General features: G+C 43.9%; 1 protein-coding gene across 4 annotated transcripts in view; it reads left to right on the top strand.

Moving 5' to 3' along the window:
• The window catches only part of PRR5 (proline rich 5), a 191555-nt gene that overhangs the window by 148704 nt on the left and 16683 nt on the right, over positions 1-26168 (top strand). For all 4 annotated transcript variants that reach the window (XM_040345811.1, XM_040345809.1, XM_040345810.1 and 1 more), the window contains 3 exons: positions 2416-2473; positions 7424-7515; positions 8950-9090. In XM_040345811.1, coding sequence (XP_040201745.1) covers positions 2416-2473; positions 7424-7515; positions 8950-9090 — 291 coding nt within the window. The remainder of the gene's footprint in view (positions 1-2415; positions 2474-7423; positions 7516-8949; positions 9091-26168) is intronic.

Genomic DNA, 26168 nt, shown 5'->3' with positions numbered 1-26168 from the left:
GCCGGCATATCTATTGATACGCCGGCGTAATTTAAAATTTCCCGCGTCGTATCTTTGTTCTGTATCCACAAAACAAGATACGACGGCATCTGGGATCGATCCAACAGGCATACGTCTTAGTACGCTGTCGGATCTTAAATGCAATTTTTCGGCGGCCGCTAGGTGGCGTTTCCGCGTCGAGTATGCAAATTAGCTATTTCCGACGATCCACGAACGTACGAGCGGCTGTCGCATTTCTTTACGTCGTTTCCGTTCGGCTTTTTCCGGCGTATAGTTAAAGCTTCTATATGGTGGCGTACTCAATGTTAAGTATGGCCGTCGTTCCCGCGTCTAATTTTTTATTTTTTGCGTCGTTTGCGTAAGTCGTTCGTGAATAGGAATGTGACGTCATTTACTTTCACGTCGAATCCAATGACGTCCTTGCGGCGTACTTTGTCGCAATGCACCCTGGGATATTTTAAGGACGGTGCATGCGCCGTTCAAAAAAGACGTAGTTTACGTCGGGTCACAACGTATTTGCATAGAACACGCCCCCATCACTCCCATTTGAAATTGTGCGCCCTTACGCCGCAATAGATACACTACGCCACCGTAACTTACCGCACGGATTCTTTGAGGATTCACAAGAAGAAAAAGTAAGTTACAGCGGCGTAGTGTATCTTAGATATGCTACGCCTGCCTAAAGATAGGCAGATTTTTGTGGATCTGCCCCCATGTGTATAACATGGCCGTACATTTTTTATGGATTATTAGGCAAGGAACAAGAGTTCCTACGTAAATAATCAGTAAATAGATTTGTGTATTCATTTTAGTCAGTGGTATATGTGTATACCCACGTCCTCAGACACAGATTTGGGGATTTTTAGTTATGGATCTGAGCACAGTGCATGTTTACATCCCTATGTGAATTTTCCCATTGAATAAAATGCAGCTGTATTCAAGTCCAGAAATAAAAATGGTTGTAAGTGCTTTCATTTATGGCCGTGTAAATGAGGCCTAAATCTGTGTTGTTTGGTTTTCTCTCTCCAGTATGTATCACTTATGAGATTCAAGCTTCCAAGTCAGGTTTGATTTGATTGATCACCAACAAAAACTACAGCAATTAACTCCTGCACATGAGTGAAATAAAACAATAGGAAGTGTCATTCAGTTGTGTGATTGGATAAAATTCTTGAAGCCTTGCTGGCCTCTAGGACTGGGGTCATCCTCAAACCACAACAAAAAAAAAAAAAATAAGACAGAGAGCGCACTGGCCTAGTGCATTATCCCACACAATTTTATTTAAAAGTGTAATAAAAAAGAACTACTCACAAGCATAGGTAGTATTAGCGCACATCGGGCCACTCTCTGTGGCTAAACATTCCCAGACTGGCTGGTGACTCTAGCACAGGGGGACCTCACCAGGGTCCATGCAGGATGACGCATTTCGAAGGTATGTCCTTCTTCAGAGCCAGGATGGCTGCGTAATCCCCATGACTAAGCTCCAGGGGGCCGAGTTAAATGCATTGTGGGCTTGCCCTGGTGGGAGTCCAGGCTAAGGTTGCCACTTCACTCATCTCCATAGGACACTATGGATTTGCGGCATTCAGGAGTCACCCTTCTTTCATTGAGGATGGTACATTCTGTGTCCATCTCAAGGCTTAATTTTCAATTTTGACTGCTTAAAGCGGAGTTCCGGCCACAATTTCACTTTTTAAATATAAATACCCCTGTAATACACAAGCTTAATGTATTCTAGTAAAGTTAGTCTGTAAACTAAGGTCCGTTTTGTTAGGTTGTTACAGCATTTAGACACTTTATAAAATAGAAATTGACTGGGGCCATCTTAAGTGTGGGCATCATGAAGCCAGACTGTATGACTTCCTGTATTTCAGCCTTGAAGATCTCGCACATGCTCAGTGCTGCACAAGCAGTGTAGTAGGTTTCAGATCAGGTTTCAGCACCTGTACTGTCCAAGTCACATGATTCTTCCAGACTGGGGAGTGCACAGACTCCTGGAAAGTTACACCCACTACATTCCCAGGAGTCTGTGCGGTGTAGGTTAGGAAGCTTAAGCACCTAGGTGCAGGAAGAGGGAAGATTAACTATTCTGCCTAGCAACAACACTTTGAAGGCATCTAAAAAAAAAAAAAATTCTTAAAGGACTAATGACATTTTTTTAAAACTACTGATGTAATGTTATATTTATGGGTGGAACTCCACTTTAAGCTTTAATAAAAAGGTTTGCAAATGTGAACAACTTGCTGTAAGTGAGATTATAAAATATGCTAATGTATAACTTTTTATTATATATAGTTTTTAGATACACCAATAAGGCTACATACACACTATAGCAGTGTTGTATTACATTATTATTTATTAATATTTGTAAACTAAGATAGTTATGAAATTCTGATAAAATGTATCACTTTTTAGAACCAACTTCTCACCAAGGGAATGGTGATTCTTCGAGACAAGATTCGCTTTTATGAAGGTAAGCAGACCTACTTTGGCTTTCAGTACCACAACTACTGAAAATCCAAACTCCAGGCAAACAGATAAGTACATGTGAAAGGCAAATTAAAGTTCCACTGTCATACACTGTGAGCAGGCAGGCATTTTATTGCAGAAGAGACATGCAATGTCTTTTCTGCAATAAAACATACCTACATGCCTGCTCACCGTAGTCCCCAGACTGCAAACTAAGCTGCACATGTGCAGCTTAGCTTACATGGCGAGGCAGAACCTGTATGCCAGGATGACTAGCTCCTGTGCTTGTACAATGAAGAAGGTCGAAAAACCCAGCACACAGGATAAGATGTAGAATAGAAAATTCCGCGCCAAATATAAATAAGTACTAAATTAAACTAAATAAGCTGCTCCTCAAAGAACAATACTGAATTGTGATAATGAAAATGGAAGGTAGAGGGCGCTCAACCACACAATAGTGATTGTGAAATGTGGAATACTACACAACAACGTGCAACAATTAATAATAAAATAAGTCTCCAAAAGCATATGTGAACAGTGATTGCTGAAACAATATAAATCAATATACAGCAGAAATGTCCCACACAGATGTGCATGAATACGCAGATTCCTCTGCAGTGTAAGCAAAAAACACTGAAGTTCACTGTGTTAAACACCAAAAAAATTAAAAAATAGAGTCCCAATAGCATGCATAGAAAGCCAAACGAATCTTGACAATTGCTGTGATCTTCCTAGTGGAGAAAAGTAGAAAATGCCACCACCATACTTTTCAAATTTCACTTGTTTCCACCCAAGGTGCTTTGTATATAAAGTGCTCTTACCAGAGCCTGTTGACCACTTTACTTAAAAAGATGGTCATACGGGCTAGTGCAGGATTGTGCCTACACACACATGGATATGGACTATTGAATCTCGTTTCCAGGCGTTCCAGATAAGGATGATATGCAAAAAAAGAGAACCGGTAGACGCCGATAGCGTAATAACGTTATAATAATAAAAACAACTAAAAACAACGGAAAGCCAAATGGCCTCTTACTTTAAAAGTGCCTACCCGGCACTGGGACTGCAGGCCTGTCACCGCCAATCTGCGGTTCAAAACTTGGTTTATCAGGATCGGATACCACCGCCGTAGTTCCACCATAAACTCCTTCCTGTCAGCTTCACCAGAGCGGGGGGGCGTCTCGTGACCAGGACTGCCTCCAACGTCCGTTTCGATTACTCCCGCCCTGAAGACGAGTAATCGAAACGGACGTTGGAGGCAGTCCTGGTCACGAGACGCCCCCCCGCTCTGGTGAAGCTGACAGGAAGGAGTTTATGGTGGAACTACGGCGGTGGTATCCGATCCTGATAAACCAAGTTTTGAACCGCAGATTGGCGGTGACAGGCCTGCAGTCCCAGTGCCGGGTAGGCACTTTTAAAGTAAGAGGCCATTTGGCTTTCCGTTGTTTTTAGTTGTTTTTATTATTATAACGTTATTACGCTATCGGCGTCTACCGGTTCTCTTTTTTTGCATATCATCCTTATCTGGAAAGCCTGGAAACGAGATTCAATAGTCCATATCCATGTGTGTGTAGGCACAATCCTGCACTAGCCCGTATGACCATCTTTTTAAGTAAAGTGGTCAACAGGCTCTGGTAAGAGCACTTTATATACAAAGCACCTTGGGTGGAAACAAGTGAAATTTGAAAAGTATGGTGGTGGCATTTTCTACTTTTCTCCACTAGGAAGATCACAGCAATTGTCAAGATTCGTTTGGCTTTCTATGCATGCTATTGGGACTCTATTTTTTAATTTTTTTGGTGTTTAACACAGTGAACTTCAGTGTTTTTTGCTTACACTGCAGAGGAATCTGCGTATTCATGCACATCTGTGTGGGACATTTCTGCTGTATATTGATTTATATTGTTTCAGCAATCACTGTTCACATATGCTTTTGGAGACTTATTTTATTATTAATTGTTGCACGTTGTTGTGTAGTATTCCACATTTCACAATCACTATTGTGTGGTTGAGCGCCCTCTACCTTCCATTTACACAGGATAAGATGCTGGCCTCGGCGACGGAGTGTTGGGAGGGGTTAGTTCGGATTTAGGCTAGGTTCAACCTATGCGTCTGGCTGTTGGTGCGGGAATCATAGCAATTTCCGCCCTGGAAACCACCCGCAGTGAAAATGCGCTGCTGTGAAAAAACATGCAAGGCTGCCATTTATTCTGAATAGCACCCCCATGCATGTAAAAACGTAGTGCATTTGTGGGAGCTGGAGGAAAATTGCATGGTCAACATTACCATTGCGACTTCTCTGCGGGCTGTGTTTTTAAAAAGGTGCATGAAAGTGCGGCCTGCCCGCCGTGAACCTTGGGTCAAATATGAACTCAAGACAAAGGGGCAGATCCACAGAGCGTACTTTCAAATTACCTGCCTCGTATTGTTGTTTTGAATCCTCAAAACAAGATACAATGGCATCTGGGCTAGATCCGCCAGGCGTACATCTTTGTACGCCTTCGGATCTAAGATGCAATTCTTTGGCGTCCGCTGGGTGGCGTTCACGTTGTTTTCCGTGTCGGGTATGCAAATTAGCTATTTCCGACGATCCACGAACGTACGAGCGGCCGTCGCATTTTTTTCCGGCGTCTCTAGTCGGCATTTTCCGGCGTATAGTTAAAGCTGGTATTTCGTCGCGTATAGTTAGACCTGCCATGTTAAGTATGGCCGTCGTTCCTGCGTTTATTTTTTTTTTTATTTTTTTTTGCGTAAGTCGTCCGTGAATCGGGATGGACATAATTCACGTCTATGTTAAAAAAAATGACGTCCTTGCGACGTCATTTAGCGCAATGCACGGCGGGAAATTTAGGGACGGCGCATGCGCAGTTCATTCTGCGCGGGGACGCGCTTCATTTAAATGAAACACGCCCCCTAATCGCCGATTTGAATTACACGCCGCTACGCCGCCGTAACTTACGGCGCAAAATCTTTAAGGATTCGAACTAAAGCCAGGTAAGGTACGACGGCGTAGCGTATCTCTGATACGCTGCGCGGGTGCAGATCTCTGTGGATCTGCCCCAAAATATTTATTAGAGCAGAACTAGCACATGCCAGGTGTTTTTGCCATTTGTGCCTTATTGGCAAGATTTCCCTTTATTTCCTGTCCCAGAGCCAAAATAGGAAGTCAGAGAAAATTCTTCCAAAGTGACAGAATCCTTGGTTGTCACCAGAACTAATGTACCCGTTAGAAAATTTCCTCTCTATTACTGTTCTGGAGATCCCCCAAATTTGGGATTTTCTATCACTTTCTGTAAAAATGATAAACCGGACAAATTGAGAGGGGAAGCTCTGTATGGGGATACAGACAGCAATAAAAACCAGGCTCCCAAAAGTGAGAGAAATCCTACATTTGGCAGTTGTCACCAGAACAGTTGTCCTCATTGAAAGATTTTAACATTTTATGTCCTAAAGGTCACCAGGACAAACAGCATACAACAAAAGTAATAAAAAACCTAACACAGGTTTTTTACTTTTTTCCAAATTCTATCCCAAACTGATATTTCATTTTGGTAGATGATGGAGAGTTAACTCATCCAACAATATGGGGTGGCCATACACAAAACAACAAGGCAGTCAAAAACATGGCCAGGCACTGGGGTTGGCCCCAAGGGATATACCAAATAATTAGGAGACTTATAAAGATTAACATGTAACATCCCTTTGGGTGGACTGACCCTTAAAAATAAACATTCTGCTGGACTTAAGGGGTTGTCTAATAATTTTGATGTCAGCCCTTGTAAGTATTTGTAGCTCATTCTACGTTACAGCTTCTGAGACCTGCAGTATCCTAAATGATCTAAAGCCTAACTTCCAAGTCCCGTCATGTCAATATATATGCAAGTTAAAGGGGTTGTAAAGACAAAAATATTTTCCTCTTAAATCGGGAGTTCACCCGAAAAACAATTTTTAACATTAGATTGAGGCTCATTTTGTCAAGGGGAATCAGGTGTTTTTTTTTAAATCGAACCAGTACTTACCGTTTTAGAGATAGATCTTCTCCGCCGCTTCCGGGTATGGTCTCCGGGACTGAGCGTTCCTATTTGATTGACAGGCTTCCGACAGGCTTCCGACGGTCGCATACATCGCGTCACGAGTAGCCGAAAGAAGCCGAACGTTGGTGCGGCTCTATACGGCGCCTGCGCACCGACGTTCGGCTACTTTCAGAAAATCGTGACGCGCTGTATGCGACCTTCGGAAGCCTGTCGGAAGCCTGTCAATCAAATAGGAACGACCAGTCCCGCAGCCCATACCCGGAAGCGGCGGAGAAGATCTCTCTCTAAAACGGTAAGTACTGCTTCGATTTAAAAAAAAACACCCGATTCCCCTTGACAAAATGAGCCTCAATCCAATGTTAAAAATTGTGTTTTTGGGTGAACCTCCACTTTAAATTAAAGTCTGACAGTAGCTGATAAAGTAAAAAGTAATGTTTTGCATTATAACTAGTTTGATACCTGTTGAAATGGAGCTGTTTTATTCACCTTCGTCGCTCCTGAATCATTATTCTCACTGACTTCCTGGTTTGCGGTGCACATTCATTCTTGCTACATCACGGCCTAATGGGAACTACAGTTCCCATTAGGCTTAGCCTCCATGCCTGTGAGGGATAAGAGAGCATCTTCACGCAGGGCTGTAGTCATAGGGAGGAAGTGAGCACATTCTGCTTTCCACCATGCAAAACGGCTCAGATGCTGGAGGAAAGCAAGAAGAGGAGAGACAGGAAATGGCATTTTCATACCTGGATTACTGTATTTTGGAGGTCAAAAGGAAAAACGGGGTAAGAGATATTTAAATGCTCTAGCTTACAGCAATCAATTGATCTAATAAAAAACGAATCTTTAGTGTTCCTTTAAGTTGACTATCCTAGGTTAATTTATTTCTGCTCACAAACCCTTCTTCTATTTGTGTGTTTCAGGTCAGAAACTTCTCGACTCATTAGCTGAGACTTGGGATTTCTTTTTCAGTGATGTCTTGCCAATGCTCCAGGCCATTTTCTACCCCGTACAGGTAATCAGCCTGCTACCCAGCTTTCCACTTTTCAGTACCCTCCATAGATTATTCTTCGTTTGTAACGCAATACAGTAGACATACTGCATAGTAGTATGTACCGTGTTCTTTCTCTCTTCAGCTAAAATCTTTAAGATGTCCTTTGAGAAGTCCTTAAAGCGGAAGTAAACCCATCGACTTAACAGTTTTAAAAAGCAGTTACATTTCCGGCATCCTGGGATTGCTAACTGTCCCATTGGTTGTGCTCTCAACCAAACGGTCAAACCATCCAATGGCTGGTGTCATAACTGATCACATGTGCAACACCATGGCAGTTGAAGATTAAACATAGGCCAAGATGGCAGCTTCCTTGGCTGAAAATGATAGGTGGGTTTACTTACACTTTAAGCTAGGCATATTGTTGGAGGTTGAATGTCTGAAAGAAGGACAGTTCTTGCTGCCCAGATGAACTGATCAGCGTCTGTTTCCAGTTTCTTTAGAATTATAGGGAAATGAAAGGGGTCCTATTGGTGCTATAGGCTGCAAGAACAGTTCCTCTTCCAGAAACTTGTATGAACAGAATGGTATGTATCTAGATCAGTGGTTCTCAACCTGGGGGGTCGAATGATGATTTTCCAGGGGGTCACCGAATCCTGGGATGTTCCTGAAGACCGCACCACTCTTTCAGCCTTTTCGCAGCCGCCCAGCTGGGCTGTTCCTGGAGCCCGTGGCCGCCCACTCAGCCTCTTCACAGCCGCCCATTTAGTTCACAATATGGGTGGGGGGCAGAGACTAGAGGTCAGCTGACTGGTAAGGAATGTGAAGTGGGAGGGGCTGAAGGAGACCACACCTCCAGATTTTGGCATAGGTGTTACTGCTACGAGACACCAAAAAGCTGACACAGAGAGTAACACTAGCTGTTGCCATTAAAAGTCCCCACTTCAGTTCTCAGATCAGCAGACGACCTTGATCAAGAGCACCTAAGTTGGCAGATCAGAACTCTCCCCAGCATTGCCACTCATCCCAACTACTGTTAGGGGTCACCACAACTTGAAAAATGTTATCAAGGGGTCACGGCACTAGAAGGTTGAGAACCACTGATCTAGATTATTTAAGACCAGAGACACTCCTGGACACCTAAATTAAATTGTTGTATTTGTTTAGAGGTCCATTCCTGAGGTGATGGAAACAACTACTGCAGCTCAGTAGAAGACCAAGGACAAACAGCCTTAGTAATGCCTCAGGCGTCAGATTTGTTAACCAGAAGAACTATTTACATGAGAACGACAAAGCTCCAAGGTCCTATTAGGATTTATTGATGAAACCTTAGTAGCAAACTAGACTGCCTTGATGGGTCATCTACTAAGGCCAAAGCAATGCACAGAAGAGGATCAGCCATTTGAGCACCCTTTTTTTTTTAGCAATTTTTTAAGTTTGTCTTATTCTTCTTTCCAGGGGAAGGAACCCTCCATCCGACAGCTGGCTCTGCTACACTTTAGAAACATAATAACCCTAAATCTGAAATTGGACGATGCCTTATCCCGGCCACGAGCTCGTGTACCTCCTTCCATTATTCAGATGCTGCTAATACTTCAGGTACATCAAATAAAGGGGCACAGACATAAACCATTATCTTTACCAAAAGTACAAATAGAGGCACTTGGATGACAGTCTAAAAGGCCAGCTATAGTTAATATGTGATGCACAAGCCTCACACTTTTTTTTACCATCCCTGACTGAGCCAAATCCTACTTGTTGTGTCTCACATTCTCCCTGTCAGGCCCCGTACACACGAGAGGATCCATCCGCTGAAAAATCTCAGCGGATCGGTTTCAGCGGATAGATCCCCTGGTGTGTACGTTCCAGCGGATATTTCCGATTTCCAGCAGATAAAAATTTGTAAGCATGCTAACAAATCTATCCGCTGGAATCGGCTCCAGCGGATCGATCCGGTGGTCTGTACAGACTCACCGGATCGATCCGTCCGAACCCGTCCCTCGCATGCGTCGTAATGATTCGACACATGCGTGGATTTCCTTATATGACAGCGTCGCGCACGTCGCCGCATCATCATCGCGGCGACGGCGCGACACGTCACAGCGGTTGAAATCCGCGCAGATTTGGATCCGATGGTGAGTACATGCCAACGGATCCAAATCCGCCAGAGGATTTATCCGCGGAAACGGTCCGGAGGACCGTTCCCGCGGATAAATGCTCTCGTGTGTACGGGGCCTCACAGACATGGAGCTCACAATGCTGCAGTGTCTAATCAGCAACAGAGGCAGTGCTACCAATCCTGAAAGCAGTGGGCGGGAGTAGGTGTGGCCAGATGTTGATTGACAAATTACAGGCTTGCGAATCAGAAGTGACAATGCTGATAGCTACGCCCCCTGAAACTTCTCATCCCACTGTAGTACAAACAGGCACATCCTTTATAAGTATGACAACTCTGCTCTGAATTCAAGAGCAGTGCAGCATCATTGCCACACCATTAAAGTTAAGGTTGAGGTCAGGACAGTTAAGTTTCTCCACCCAAAACTCGCTCATCTACACTATATTGCCAAAAGTTTTGGGCCACCCCTCCAAATCATTTGGTAAAGGTGGGATTATGGTGTGGGGTTGTTTTTCAGGGGTTTGGCTTGGCCCCTTAGTTCCAGTGAAGGAAACTCTCAAGACATCGGCATACCAAGACATTTTGGACAATTTCATGCTCCCAACTAACTTTGTGGGACCAGTATTGGCATGGCCCCTTCCTGTTTCAACATGACTGTACACCAGTGCACGAGGCAAGGTCCATAAAGACATGGATGAGCGAGTTTGGGGAGGAGGAACTTGACTGACCTGCACAAAGTCCTGACCTCAACCCAATAGAACACCTTTGGAATAAATTAGAGAAAATACTGCGAGACAGGGCTTCTTGTCCAACATCAGTGCCTGATCTCACAAATGCGCTTCTGGAAGAATGGTCAAACATTACCATAGACACACTCCTAAACCTTGTGCACAGACTTCCCAGAAGAGTTGAAGCTGTTATAGCTCCAAAGGGTGGACCAACTGAATATTGAACCCTACAGACTAAGATTGGGATGCCATTAAAGTTCATGTTCGTGTAAAGCAGAGGTTGGCAATCTACGGGCCGTGGGCTGCACCCAGCCCACAGCCGCTAAATGTCTGGCCTGCCAGTGCACGTGATAAATTCACGTGTACCCAACCTCCAGGCATTTTAACCCCTTCACGATGACCTATGCAAATATGCGGCCTCGGCTTGAAGGGGTTATACAAGGGTGATGTCTGCAGCTGCAGGCAAACCCCCCTATACGTTTTTTAGAGCCAGCGGTTTGCTTTCTTGGGATAACAACCGATGCAGGTAAGAAGCCACTCAACTGTTATCCCAAGCAGCGGGAAGGAATGTCCCTCCCTCCTGCCTCCTTCCGCGGCTTGCCAGGGCTCTCTTGTTCCACCTGGTGGCCCAAGCAACCAGCCGGCTTTGATCGGGTCTCGGATCTAGTAACCCATAAGCGATGTCATGACATCACTTCTGGTTTACAGAAGACTTAAAGGTGCCAAATTTTTTAGAATTACAGTGTTCAAAACAGCCAAACCTGGCGTTTTGAATGCTTTTAAGTGCAAAAGGAGGGATTTGAGGTCTTATAGACCCCAGATCCCTCCATAAAGAATACCTGTCACTGCTTATTACTGTCACAAGGGATAATTACATTCCTTCTGACAGCAATAAAAGTGAACAGATTTTTTTCAAAGGGACAGTGTAAAAAATAAATAAAAATAATAATAAAATAAAATATTTTTTTTAAAGTGCCCCATCCCTCTGTGCTTACACAGCTGGGGGCGGGGGCTGTGTAATATACAGGGGGACTGTGATGTAAAGTGGGCCAGAGGTGCGGGGGCTGTGTAATGTTATCTTTATTTATTAGCAGGTGAATGCAGCCCTCCTTGCATTCACATACATTGAAACCGGCCCTTAAGTGGAAAAAGGTTGCTGGCCCCTGGTGTAAAGGCAGGAGTTCCAATACTTTGGACAACATAGTGTGTGTATATATATATATATATATATATATATATATATATAAACCAAGGTTCTTTTTAAAGGCAAGAACGCGGTGACGACATCACGTAAGACGAGTATGCGTTCGTCACATTCGATGCCATCGCCGCCATCTTGCTTCACCCTACCTATGCCGTGGAAGCTACCGCGCATGCGTCAAAGCCATTTCGAGCATGTGTGGGTTTCCACGGCGACAGGTAAGTATACAGACGCTCGGGTTTCTCGTCGGGAAACAGGCCGACAAGAATCCAGACGAGAAAATAGAGAGCATGATCTATTTTTCTCGTTGAGATTCCCGGCAGTTTTCCCGACGAGAAACCATACACACACGCAGTTTTCTCTCCCAGCAGCTTTTGTTGCCAAGAAAACCGGCTTAAGACTGGATTCACACCTAGGCATTTTTAGTGCTTTTTGCATTTTGCAGATTTGCACTACATTCCATTTAACATGGTTTCCTATGGAACACTTTCTGTAGTGCAAATCTGCAAGATTTGGCTGCAGCTGGGCTTTAAGCACCAATCAGCAGTAAAATAGCTTTAGAATCATATTTTTTTACTGTTTATTGATGTCACCTAGCTCCGCTGTAGTGAGTTTTGCTTGTGTTGGCGTATTGTACTGGTGAAAACTGTGCAAGCATGAAGCATGAAGGGAATTGATAAAAACAGATTTGGGAAACATTAGTTAATTTATTGCATTAGTGAACAGCTGCAGGCTCATGCATTCTTTTTTTGGTTATATATTCTCTTTAATTAACTCATATATTGTAGGAAGAATGGAATATTTTTTAACAGTGTCCCAGAAAGGCTTCTCATTATTATGACCTTAAAGAGATTCTGCACTAACTTAAATAACTGGAAAAAAAAAATGTAAATGCTTAGGCCTGCGATGAACAGCTTGAATCTTGGTTGGTTCAGCAGGAACTGGACGAGATTTGAACCATATATGGGCAGCCCACATGTAACAAGTTGATCAATCCATCATCTTGGGTACAACCAGCATGCTGGATTTTATTTGTGATTATCGCTAGTGAGAAGAGACATTGTGCTGCCTGGGTCCAAGAAAAAAATCATGCCCACCCAAAGGCCCCCACATTTATTTTTTGAAATCATGATATTATGGAGGGTTCAGTCAGAGGCAATGGTGGTGGGGGTTCAGAGGTAGTGGCGCTGTTGGGGTTGTTCAGATACAGGCAGCGTTGGTGGGGGGGTTCAGACAAAAGCAGCTTTAGTGGGAAGGTTCAGACACAGGCAGCAGTGGTGAGGGGGTTCAGACACAGGCAGCAGTGGTGAGGGGGTTCAGACACAGGCAGCAGTGGTGAGGGGGTTCAGACACAGGCAGCAGTGATGAGGGGGTTCAGACACAGGCAGCAGTGATGAGGGGGTTCAGACACAGGCAGTGGTGGTGAGGGGGTTTAGACACAGGCAGCAGTGGTGAGGGGGTTCAGACACAGGCAGTGGTGGTGAGCAGGTTCAGACACAGGCAGCAGTGGTGAGGGGGTTCAAAGACAGGCAGTGGTGGTGAGCGGGTTCAGATACAGGCAGCAGCGGTGGGGGGTTCAGGCACAGGCAGCGGTGGTGGGGGTTCAGACACACTTATCAGTGGTGGAGATGGGATCAGTAGCACTGGGTTCTTTGTGCACAGCAGAGAGCTCCCCCCTTCAAGCTGTTGGCCTTCTCCTGCAGTTTCTGCCTCCTGTCCCGTCATGGCATCCATCAGCAGCAATGAGGGGAGCTGCAGGGAGGAGAGGTGGGTGGTCCACTTTGTGGGTATGGCAGCGAGTGCACTGTCATTACCTCTACCAGAAGTGGCGTCGGGCCCCCCTCTGAAACGCCCGCCCAGGTCCAATGGACCCACCGGGATCCATGGTAGGGAAGGCCTTGACTGGAGGGACTTGCCTGTCAGTACTTTTTGTGTTGATCGGGGGGGGGGGGGGCGATAGTGTGAATTTTGCACAGTTTATGGCCTGCCTACCTTACTTGCATTGTTTTTCCTTTCCATAAACATTTTTGTATTGACTTGCAAAGTGCCTTTGAACCAGAAAGTCTTAATTCCCCAGCACGGCCCTCTCCCTTCTTGTACATCATAGTCCTCTCCTCTCCTGGGAGTGTCTAATTGCTATGCATGCTGGCCCAGCTCCTCCACCCCTTCTCTCACCTCCCAACATAGCATTTTATGTAACTGTCAGCAGAGCAGTGAAGGAGAATACTGTGCTTGAGTGATTGCTCTGAGTCTGCTGGGGCTGCTCATATCACATCCAAGATGGGAGCACCCAACAACACTTTCAGGGCTTTTGGATGTCTATACAAGGGAAGCTTTTACAAGTAAATAACATAAAATATGTTAAATACACATATAATCCTATGGGAAGTTTGCTGCTGAAATGAATAGTTTAGCAACAGGTTCTCATTAAGATAGCTTTGACTTCTCATAGCTGAGTGCTGTATTATTGAAATGTCTGGTTAAACACTTCAAGTACTGGGTATTTAAATTGATCAATGTTTATTCAAAGAGCATATAAGGCATTGAAATGTTACACTTGTTTTCTTTGCACTTACTCCGTTTAGACAGCCGAGGGGTGACAGATTAAAGTGAATAGAAGGAATTTCTGGTAAAAAAATCATAAAAATCGTAGTGATTCTCTGCTGATAAAGATTAGAATCTCGACTGCACAAAACAAAAACGGCTTTAAGAATAGCGATATAACCTATCTAGATATATACTGTGTGTGTACACATTGCACCTTGACCTAAGGAAAATCTGAACCAACAAATCTGATTGGCTGACTTATTTTGCAGATGATTTATATTGTGCTAAACTGCCTGCCATCAAATACCGAGAACATTTCTAGTAAATTGGTTGGGCAAGGATAACGTTTTAAAATTATTTTCTACTGCGTCCAAAAGTAAATAAAATTACTTTATAATTTAAACGTAAAAAAAATTGGGCTGGAGTTTTACTTTAAGCTCCACAACTGGATTCAAAAATAAATGACCTTGGATCAGTGATGGTCCATCGATACGGGGCACAGGGGCACCGCCCTCCTAATCCATGCGCCCAGCCCCTAATGTAAATGCAGGGTGCCATACGCATGGATTCCAATGGAGCTTTTTTTTAGAAGCCTAAAGCTCTTATTGGCTTCAAAAAAAAGGTCGGCTGGGCCCTGAGCCTACACAATTGTGTGGCAATAGCAAATTAATATTTGCTAATATCTTCCTGATTATCCTCCTGACCCAGTCCTGAGACCTGTCACCTGATTGGCCCAGAGGAAAAGCGATCCTATTGGCCACCTAGGAAGAGGTGGGAGGAGACGCACGGTGGAACCCTACGTGATGCCAAGGGGGAGGAGACACAGGGGAAGCCGTCACTCACCGCCTGAAGGAAGCGCTGCCCGCATCCTTCATGGGGTAAGTCCGGGGCTGGTGACAGACCAACCGGGGGGTGGGGGGTGTTGCAGGTGACCCAACCAGAGGGGGAAGGGGGTTTGGCTGTGGGTGCATTGTGTGCTGGCCAAAAATATACCACTAGGACCATTAAAGTGATATTAAATGTTCCCATTTTTTTTTTTAAATAACGAACATGTCATACTTACCTCCACTGTGCTGTTCGTTTTGCACGGAGTGGCCCTGATCCTCCTGTTCTGGGGTCCCACAGCAGCTCTCACGGCTCCTCCCCATGTTAGATTACCCCCTCTGGGAAGCTCTCTCCCGAGGGAGTTACCTTGCAGGTGTGCTTCCTGTCATACACTCGGAGACCATAGACACCAAGTGTATGACTCGGCCCCGCCCCCCGGCGCCTGCGTCATTGGATTTGATTGACACCAGCGGGAGCCAATGGCTACGCTGCTATCAATTTTTCCAATGAAGAGCCGAGAACCCGTGGGGAGAGTGAAGCGGGATCGCGCCCATGGAAATTCGGGGTTCCAGTAAGTAAAATGGGGGGGCGGAAACTGCAAGGTGTTTTTTCACTTTAATGCATACAACCCCTTTAAGAAGTGAATGTGAATGGATTATTTTTGGAGGACAAGGATACTGTTTAGTGTCACTGTGACAAGCTTTAATCGATCCATACAATAACATGACAATCTGTAGTAGTGATACATTGTCAGTAATCATCAAAGTATTTGTGACAGAGAAAACAAATGATTCCTGGAAGTTCTTTGCAGCTCTTGGGAAGAAGCAGCCGATTTCTTCGCAGTGCATTTTCTGTTCCCTTTGGAGATTATAAATCACGAACTCGCAGAGAGAAATCTATACCGTGTTCTACAAAACCCCTCGGTGTCACTCATCATGTGATCATGGGTAATGAATTACATCTGTGAGAAGTGATCAGGGGAGGACGGGGGGGAATTTGCCAATGTTGCTGAGAGAGGTGCAGAAAGGGGTTCATACTGAAGTGCTTCTTGTATTATTTGTATAGAACCTTCCCTTCCCTCCCCTTTATTACAGTACTGGGACACAATTAAAACATGTAGCATAAGTTTAAAGTGTTACTAAACCCAGGACTCTGCCTTCACTATATCTGGTATCCCGCAGTACACAGAATACGGAAATGCAATTCTTTTTGTAAATATAAACTGTTAAATAGAAAGGAAAAAGGGGAAAATATTGCGCTAATCTGAATGAAATGAAACTAAAAAACAGCTGCTACACAACAATGTGACAAATATTGAACAGTGATATGGGGGGGTAAAATTTGCGCTAGTGATAACAGGGAAACAATAGTTTCTCTGGATAAATATGTGAATAAGTAAATAAATAGTCAATGTACTGAAACAATAATAATAGTGACAAAAAACAATGTGGGGTGAGTAAATATACCGGTGAAATTAACAAACAAAACCCAACATAGCAGTGTAAAGTCCATCAATAGAACTTGTGGATGAATGGTAGAATGACCACGTAGATCCTCAAGGGCAAACAATCTTTTCTTAAAGCGAGTTCACCCGGAAAAAAAAATGTAACATTAGATTCATGCTCATTTGTCAAGGGGAATCGGGTAGTTTTTTTAAAATTGAAGCTGTACTTACCGTTTTAGAGAGCGATGTTCTCCGCCGCTTTCGGGTATGGTCTTCGGGACTTCCTATTTGATTAACAGGCTTCCGACAGGCTTCCGACGGTCGCATACATCGCGTCACGAGTAGCCGAAAGAAGCCGAACGTCGGTGCGGCTCTATACGGCGCCTGCGCACCGACGTTCGGCTACTTTTGGAAAATCGTGACGCGATGTATGCGACCATCGGAAGCCTGTCGGAAGCCTGTCAATCAAGTAGGAACGCCCAGTCCCGCAGCCCATACCCGTAAGCGGCGGAGAAGATCGCTCTCTAAAACGGTAAGTACGGCTTTGATTGTAAAAAAAACACCCGATTCCCCTTGACAAAACGAGCCTCAATCTAATGTTAAAAAAAAGGTTTTTGGGTGAACCTCCACTTTAAACTCAATGAAGATATGAATGCGCTTACCAGAAGACGTGGATCTGCCTGTCAGCGACAGCAGATCAGTTAGGCATGGAAACTCTCAGGGCAAAATCTGCTCGGCTTCCCCAAACTGGATCAGCGAATACCAAGGGTCTTCAATAGAGGGCCGTGGATGCATGATGTCCTGGAATGGTATACCGAGTCGCCCAAGATGTCTACCCCCAAATGAATGGAGGGAGATCATTATAAAACCCCCTTGGAGGATAGGACAAATAAAACTGGAAGGCTCCAAATGATTGGTGGCAATGGACAGTCCCAGGAGGCTCACTTTTTTTTAATTTTTTTTATTTTAAGGCTGTGGATGCCGAGCGAGCAGACTGTCTCGGTCGGCATCCACAGCCTTATGCCGCGTACACACCATCACTTTATGTGATGAAAAAAAATGACGTTTTTAAAAACGTCACTTTAATTGACCGTGTGTGGGGGAAAACTTTGTTTTATGTCTTGTAAAAAACGACCAAAAAAAATTGAAGCATGCTTCAATTTTATGTGTCGTTTTTCAAAAGTGCACTTTTTACTTCACAGAAATTGACCGTGTGTAGCAAAAACGTCGTTTTCTAAGATGTTTTTTCATCCACGCATGCCCAGAAGCTACTTATGAAGCAAGCTTCAATGGTAAAACGTGGTGGAACGTAACCTCACTTTGCAAGAACATTGTGAGAAAAACGATGGTGTGTAGGCAACTTCGTCTTTGAAAATTGAAGTTTCAAAAACGTCATTTTTTACTTCACAGAAAGTGTCGTTTTTTTTCATCACATAAAGTGATGGTGTGTACGCGGCATAAGAAGAAAAAAAAAGTGAGCCTCCTGGGACTGTCCATTACCAACAATCATTTGGAGCCTTCCAGTTTCATTTGTCCTATCCCCCTTGTGGAAGAAGGGGAGGATCAGAGAAGACAGGATCAAACAGCCTTTTTACACAATGCAGAGGATTAACCCCTTAGGTTCCACACTGAATATAACAAGCATGCCTTACTGCATATACAGACTGATTTTACTGTTGTGGGTTTAGTAACACTGGTTGACATTCCCTTTGCTTATCTCCTCTCCATTGGCAGGAGCCAGCTCTTTAGGTGTTCATAATGCTGGAGGCTTGCCGCTCATGTGATTGGCTGTCACATTGGTCACACGGTCACATTGGTACCAGCTCTGTGAGTGGGTGACAGTCCTGGAGGTGCATAATTTAGCATAATCCCAGCACAGAACTGCAATGCTGGCTGTAGGCATAAAGGCCCATAGCTGTGCCTCCACAAATATGTATACAGCCGGCAACAACAGGTTAAATACTGAATCATTCATAATTGACATTGTTTTTTTTCTTTTAGAAACAGGTTAAATACTGAATCATTCATAATTGACATTGTTTTTTTTCTTTTAGAAACAGGTTAAATACTGAATCATTCACAATTAGGGTGACCACGTGTCCCGGATTGCCCGGGACAGTCCCGCATTTTGCAGGTCTGTCCCGGGTATCTTTATGCCAGGACAATACAGTGTCCCGTAATGAAACTGACACGACCACCCCCGGGGCCAATCTAATGCCCTCAAAAAAGGCTGCCACATCACCACTTTACTCACTGACAGTACTTGTCCTGGTCGGGAATGCCTGGAGGAGCACAATCCCGCCCCCTGCTTGTGATTGGAGAAATCCCGCCTCCTGTGTCCAATCACTGTGCTGTGATTCGTTACAGCACAAGCTGATTTTTGGGAAGGGAGGGTGTCCCTGAATGGTAGTTTGGAAATGTGGTCACCCTATTCACAATTGACATTGTTTTTTTTCTTTTATTCATCCATTGTCACATCTCAGTGTTGCTGATCTCTTGCAGCCACTTAGGAGCACTTTTCCAGGGTACATGCACGCCAGCTTTAATGACATTGCTCCTCACGGGCTTCCCGATGGCGACACCAGTGGACCATGTCTGTTCAATATGTTTTGGAAGGTTCAGCATGGCCGTTTAGAAACTCCATTGGAAGTGCATGTGACAGGTTGAGAACATTTGGGACAGAGGGTTGCCAATCAATAACAGAAAGTTAAGCTGATCATAGAAGAGTCTTTTTTTTTTTTTTTCCTATCAAGCAGCGGACCGAAAAAAATGTCCCCGCTGTCAGAATGCATAGATCAATGCTGCAGGCTATAGCCTACAGTGCTGATCAAACGGCTAAAATCCAACCGGGTGGTTGCACAGAATTCAATCGATAATTGGACTTCTATTCAACCACAGTGGATATACATGGATTGAATTTCAGCTGGTCCCTGCTGAACTGGACAAATATACCAGCCTCCAGACTTATAACATTGTATGTACTACCTACACAATGATTCACATCATTTGTACTTATAGGTTTCTTTTTTCTTTTTTTTTTTACGTTACTTTTTTATTTGTATTTCTTTACCCAACAAATATCAGAACAGGTATCAAAATAGAGAAAAGGAAACAGTGTACAAATAATTTAAAACATCAAAACATACTTTCTTGCTACTAATTCCCCTTTAATATAACCCCGCTTTTCCCCACCCCCTTACCGATCCTTTGTGAATGTGTGTTCGTTATGGTTGCCTAGAAGAGGATAGAAATAGTCCACACAAGGGGATTCAGTGTGATCTTGAATTTTAGAAAATGGAGAGTTTCCATGGTCTAAAAAACAAAAAAGAGGATCAGAAGGTGGAACAGAGAGACCAGGGAAGAGCGAGAAGGACGGAGCCTTGAGGGCCCAGGGCAGGTGGCACCACAAGTTCTCTACGGGGGGTATTCCATTGCCCCTTATAGGTTTCTAACAAATTTCCTATTTGAGTGAAAAAAAAATATGTTTTTTTTTTTTGTCATTGTCAGTTTAGCTGCTGCCTGCGGTTTTGAATTGGCCCCAGGGAATGTTTGTTTCTTAGTGGTCAGTAAATCTTTCAGCCTCTTTCACTCCCCATTTTGTTTGCTACTTTCAATAAAGCTGGCCAGGCATAGATCAAAACTTGGATAGTTCAGCAGAAACCAGCCAACTTTCAATCCATCTACGGCGGTTCACATTCATGAGAAGTTAATCTATCGATCGACTTTTCATGAACGGACATGTTGGAAAATCTCCACTCAATCAGCGCATGCAGACAATGGGCTGCAGTGCTGATCAGTGTATTCTGACAGAGGAGAAGTCCCATTGTCAGAATATAAAGACACAGCGGGAAGGATTTCAATATTGAGTTGCCACACCCTTTGCAGCTATAACATCTTCAACTCTTCTGGGAAGGCTGTCCAACAAGGAATAGAAGTGTGTCTATGGGAACGTTTGACTATTCTTCCAGAAGCACATTTGTGAGACCAAGCACTGACGTTGGATGAGAAGGCCTGGTTTACAGTCTCTGCTCTAATTCATCCCAAAGGTGTTCAATTGAGTTGAAGTCAGGACTCTGTGCAGGCCAGTCAAGTTCCTTCACCCCAAACTCGCTCATCAATGTTTTTATGGACCTTGCTTTGTGCACTGGTCCAAATCATTTGGTGGAGGGGGGATTATGGTGTGGGGTTGTTTTTCAGGGGTTGGGCTTGGCCCCTTAGTTCCAGTGACGGGAACTTTTAAGGCGTCAGCATACCAAGACATTTTCATGCTCCCAACTTTGTGGGAACAGTTTGGGGATGGTCCCTTCCTGTTTCAACATGACTGTGCTGCGTTTGAACCCCTGTTAGCTCAAGGGTTGACAACCATTGATCTAAGGTCCCAATTTCACATACATGCTAGGGCCAGTTTAGACATGAGACAGTTAACCTACCAGGATGTCTTTGAAGCGTGGCAGGAAATTGTCCAATGGGGACAGCTGTACTGGTGACTGTTTTAAAACACGGACCAGGAAGATTCACTTAAAGTGAATATTTAGTCAATTTAGATCTTTGCTATGCCAGATGAAAACTGTAACTTTATTTTCTGCTTATGGTTGGACTTACGCTTTCACCAATGATATAGGAGCGGCATATGCTTGCAGTGGATCGGGTTCCACAAGAAAAAAGAGGCTCTTTAGACAGAGCAGGATGCAAAAGAGGGTCGGAGGACAGACACAGAAAGCCTTTGTTTCAGAGTGGCTGAACCAGTCAAAAAGTCACCTTCAGTTCACATCAGTGGAGGGAGGCTCTTAAGCTCTAGTGCTCAGTGTTGTCTCAAGGGTCATAGGGATTGCATTTTCCTCATTCATGTCCCACAACAGCCTTTCTCAACTTTTCTATTTCGAAGGAACCTGTGAAATTATTTTCAAGTCTACTAAAAAAAGATTAAACCTACAGTTCATGGTAAATAGTTTGATCAGTAATTTGTAGAAAAAGTGCACCTATTTACACGATTGTGTTTTAATGCATATGTCACAAAGCGCTAAAATACATGTCAAATATCCCCATAATAAAAATAGTGTCTGTTCCCATCTCAGTGCTGCAGTGCAATGCAGTGTATTTTAAAAATATGCCCCGTGCACACAAATATGTGCCCAATACAGGTTTGTCTTTTACTGGCACAGCAATGTGCAGGTGCTCAATGCGTCCCCATGTCGGCATCCCGTTTTAGTCTATTGGGACATGTGGCTGCATGGGCACCCTGGACCCGCATGTCATATAGGAACACAGCAGCTGTGTCTGTGCAGCCACGTGTTCCAATAGACCAAAATGGGATACTTGAACCAATGGCGGATCCAGGGGGGGGCAACAGGGAAATTGCCCCCCCCCCCGAGACAATCATGTCACATTGGCTTTTAAAAAAAAAAATGTATCATTTTTTTTAAACTGCTTTGCGGTGCCTGCAGCTGCCGCTGCAGAGTCTCTCACTCTCTCTCATCACCAGGGCCGGACTGGCCCAGCCCCATAGGCTGTCTGTCCTGAGGCTGCTTTGAGCTGTAGCTGAGTGCAGCGCTCCCCCTCTCTCCTGCGTGTATGACACCGGGCATCTCTCGCTGTGTGTGAGAGCTGGGTCTGTGTTCGGCTGTGCTGCCTGTGCTAGACCTACTTGTGTGATAGTAGATGGAGATGGAACACTGATTGAATCAGTGTTTTGTCTATCACACAAGCCCGTCTAGGGGGGGGACCTTGCTAGAGCACACTGCCCTGCCGAACACAGACCTACAGCTCCTGTTTGTTTCATGACACACGTCAGGAGAGGAGATACCTGCTGTGTTTGATCGAGGCAATGCCATGGTGAGTACCATGCACAGTGGGGCTTCATTCATATACAAAAGTGGGGCTGCATTCATATACAAAGTGGGGCTGCATTCATATACAAAGTGGGGCTGCATTAATAGACAAAAGTGGGACTGCATTCATATACAAAAGTGGGGCTGCATTAATAGACAAAAGTGGGACTGCATTCATATACAAAAGTGGGACTGCATTTATAGACAAAAGTGGGGCTGAATTCATAGACAAAAGTGGGGCTGCATTAATATACAAAAGTGGGGCTGCATTAATATACAAAAGTCGGGCTGCGTTCATATATACAGTGAGGCTGCAATTATGAGCACTGATGAGGCTGCATTGATCTCTTGTACTATGTCTTCAGTCTCTGACCATCTCTTGTACCATGTCTCCAGTCTCTGACCATCCCTTGTACCATGACCATCCCTTGTACCAGGTCTGCAGTCTCTGACCATCCCTTGTACCATGTCTGCAGTCTCTGACCATCTCTTGTACCATGTCTGCTGTCTCTGACCATCCCTTGTACCATGTCTGCAGTCTCTGACCATCTCTTGTACCATGTCTGCAGTCTCTGACCATCTCTTATACCATGCCTGCAGTCTCTGACCATCCCTTGTACCATGTCTGCAGTCTCTGGCCATCTCTTGTACCATGTCTGCAGTCTCTGACCATCTCTTGTACCATGTCTGCAGTCTCTGACCATCTCTTGTACCATGTCTGCAGTCTCTGACCATCTCCTGTACCATGTCTACAGTCTCTGACCATCTCTTGTACCATGTCTGCAGTCTCTGACCATCTCTTGTACCACGTCTGCAGTCTCTGACCATCTCTTGTACCATGTCTGCAGTCCCTGACAATCGTCTACAAACTATGGGATAGATTTATGGCATTTATATTTAAATATTTTTTACTAGTAATGGCGGCGATCATTGATTTTTTTAGCGGTACTGCAACATTGCAGCGGACACACCGGACACCTAATTGAGTTCTGTAAGCAACACTTTATTTTCTGGCAGTGCCCCTCCCGAGACTAGACTCTGGATCCGCCCTTGGAAGTGGGGATGCACACAGCACCTGTGCATTCCCATGACAGTAAAAGACGGCCCTGCATTGGACACACAGCAAATCACCCCAAGTGAACAGGGCCTAATTCTACAAAATACAACACCTACAGTATATGCACATGCATAAATCTAAAGGGGTCTAAAAAAAAGAATGTGGCCTACCTAGCATATTTGACTCCCATAATAATTTTTACAACTCCCTGCCTTATACAAAAAAAATACTTTTGGTATTAATCCTAAAATGAAAAAACTGCGATGTTCTCTTACATAAGTGATCCGTGTAGAAGAGACCCCCCTACATTGATGGTCAGTTAGAAGTGACTTCTTACGTTAAAGGTCAGTGTAGAAATGACCCTTATGTTGGTGATCAGAATAGAAGTGACATCTATATTGGCTGCCAGTGTAGAAATTACCCTTATATTGGCAGTCAAAGTAGAAGTGACCCCTCACATTTGTGGTCAGTGTAGAAGAGACCCCTATATTGGTAGTCAGTGTAGAATTGACCCCTCACGTTAGTGTTCAGTGTACAAGTAACCCCTATAGTGGTAGTCAGTGTAGAAGTGACTCCTTACATAAGTGGTCAGTGTAGAAGTGACCCCTTACATTGGTGGTTGCTGAAAAATTCCACCCTTGTATTGGTGATCAGTGGAAGCGTATGATCAATTCCCCACTGCTTACTGTGTATTGGAAATGATACCCATGGCAAATAATTTTTTTACCATTCTCTATATATTGCTCTTTACAACAATATCATTTTTGGTAGAATTCTGTGTCCCCTTACATTAGTGGTCAGTGTAGAAGTGCCCCCTTTACATCGGTGGTCAGTGCAGACGTAATCCCTTAAATTGGTGGTCAGTGTAGAAATGATCCCTTACATTGGTGGTCAGCGTAGCTGTTACTTCTTACGTTCATGGTTAGCAAACTCCTTACATTGGTGGTTAAAGTTACCCCTTACATTGGTATTTGAAAAATTGCCCTTTGTATTGGTGGTCCATGTAGGTAGGAGATCAATTCACCACTTCTTACTGCTCAAGTAATCCCTGGAAATTTTAAGAGGAACCTTAGTTGAGAAAGATTTCCCTGCAATATCCACCAGTATTAAACTGCAGGGAAACATTTAGGGGCTGCATACTGATAACTTATGCCGCGTCTGAAAAAGTCAGACGGAATTTTTACATCGGATATTCCATTTGTCTGTATGGAATTCCGACGGAGAAAAAAAAACACGCATGCTCGGAAACAATTTGACGTCACCATGTTTTTGACGGTCGGAATTTGGTGTGTCCGTGTGTATGCAAGACAGCTTGAGCGGAATTGCATCGGAAAAAAACGGTCATGTGTAAAAGAAGCAAGAAGAAAGAATGGATGAGGAGCCTTTTGCCGCGTACACACAATCATTTTTCGGCATAAAAAGAAACAATGTTTTTCGGCATGTAGAAGAAACAAAGTTTTTCCAACTTCATCATTAAAACGATGTTGCCCACACATCATCGTTTTTAAAAAAAATTCTAGCAAAGCGCGGTGACGTACAACACGTACGACGGCACTCTAAAGGGGAAGTTACATGCGGATGATGCCACTCTTGAGGCTGCTTTAGCTGATTCCGTGTTAGTAAAAGACGATTTGCGCTTTTCTGTCTGTTACAACGTGATGAATGTGCTTACTCCATTAGGAACGGTAGTTTTACCAGAACGAGCGCTCCCGTCTCACAACTTGCTTCTGAGCATTCGCGGGTTTTTAACGTCGTTTTAGCCCACACACGGTCATTTTTTACAACCCGAAAAACTACATTGTTTAAAACGTCATTAAAAAATGCAGCATGTTCGAAAACAAATGTATTTGTTTTTCAGAACCCGAAAAATTATGTGAAGCCCACACACGATCATTTTAAATTACATTTTTTTAAAACAACGTTTTTTTCATGCAGAAAAATGATCGTGTGTACGCGGCATTTCTGCTTACTTCTGCTTTTTTTTTTTTTTTTTTTGAGGTTTGCAGGGAACTAGGGGGTTTGCTCCATAATAAGAGGACTATATAGGGATATGGGGGTAACCAATGATTTATATTTGTATAAAAGCTGGAGATGCAGCCTGCACCCTCCATACAATATCAGCCAAGATAAATAATGTGTAGCAAAATGTGTCTTTATATGATGGCGAGGAAGCGTACATACCTTCATGATTTGATTTGAAAATTGATTTGTTACACTCTGCTGTTTTTATACAAGTTAATAGTAAACAAGCAGTCTTCGCGGTTTGGTTAAGTGAAGACAACAAGGTCAAGAAAGGATTTTTATATATAGATATGATCTGGAGTTGATGCATTAAACAGAAGACTTTTTCACACAGCATCGCGTACGATGGCCCCCGCGTTCTTATAAAGGTCAGCGTAAGTTTTAAGTAACATTGGCGAGCCTTCGGAAAAAAGAGGACATGTATTATTTAGAGTAACTGAAAATATTTCTCCGACAGAGTGAATCACAAAGCTCTTCTTCACATCTCTGATGCTTTCTAGCACTGTTTGAAGAAGCAGAACATGAGCAGCAAGGCTCATTTATTTAGGGATTATTCGTCTCTGACGTTGAGGCTCACTACCACAATTTCCAATCTAAAAGTGAACATGTTATTAAAATATACACTTGACAGTAGGGCACATCTTTATTAAAGTTTAAAGAAGACCTATAGGCAAAAAGTTTTTATTTTAGAGTATAGGAGGGTTATAACCCCTGTCAGATTTTTTTCCCCCCCATGTGTGTCCCACTGGGGAGATTTAGCTTCCCTTCCTGTCCCATAGACAAAGAAGTGAGAGAAATACCTGCAAATAAAGGGAATCCTTTGGCGGGCCCCAGGTCACCAGAATTAGTGTCCCCATTGGAAGATTTCCCCTCTATTACTTTTCTATGCACAGAGACGGACCTGTCATC

This window comes from Rana temporaria, chromosome 3 (assembly GCF_905171775.1).
Source record: "Rana temporaria chromosome 3, aRanTem1.1, whole genome shotgun sequence".
Lineage (NCBI taxonomy): Eukaryota > Metazoa > Chordata > Amphibia > Anura > Ranidae > Rana > Rana temporaria.
Note: the sequence above shows the minus strand (reverse complement) of the source record. Positions and strands in the feature narration are given on the sequence as shown.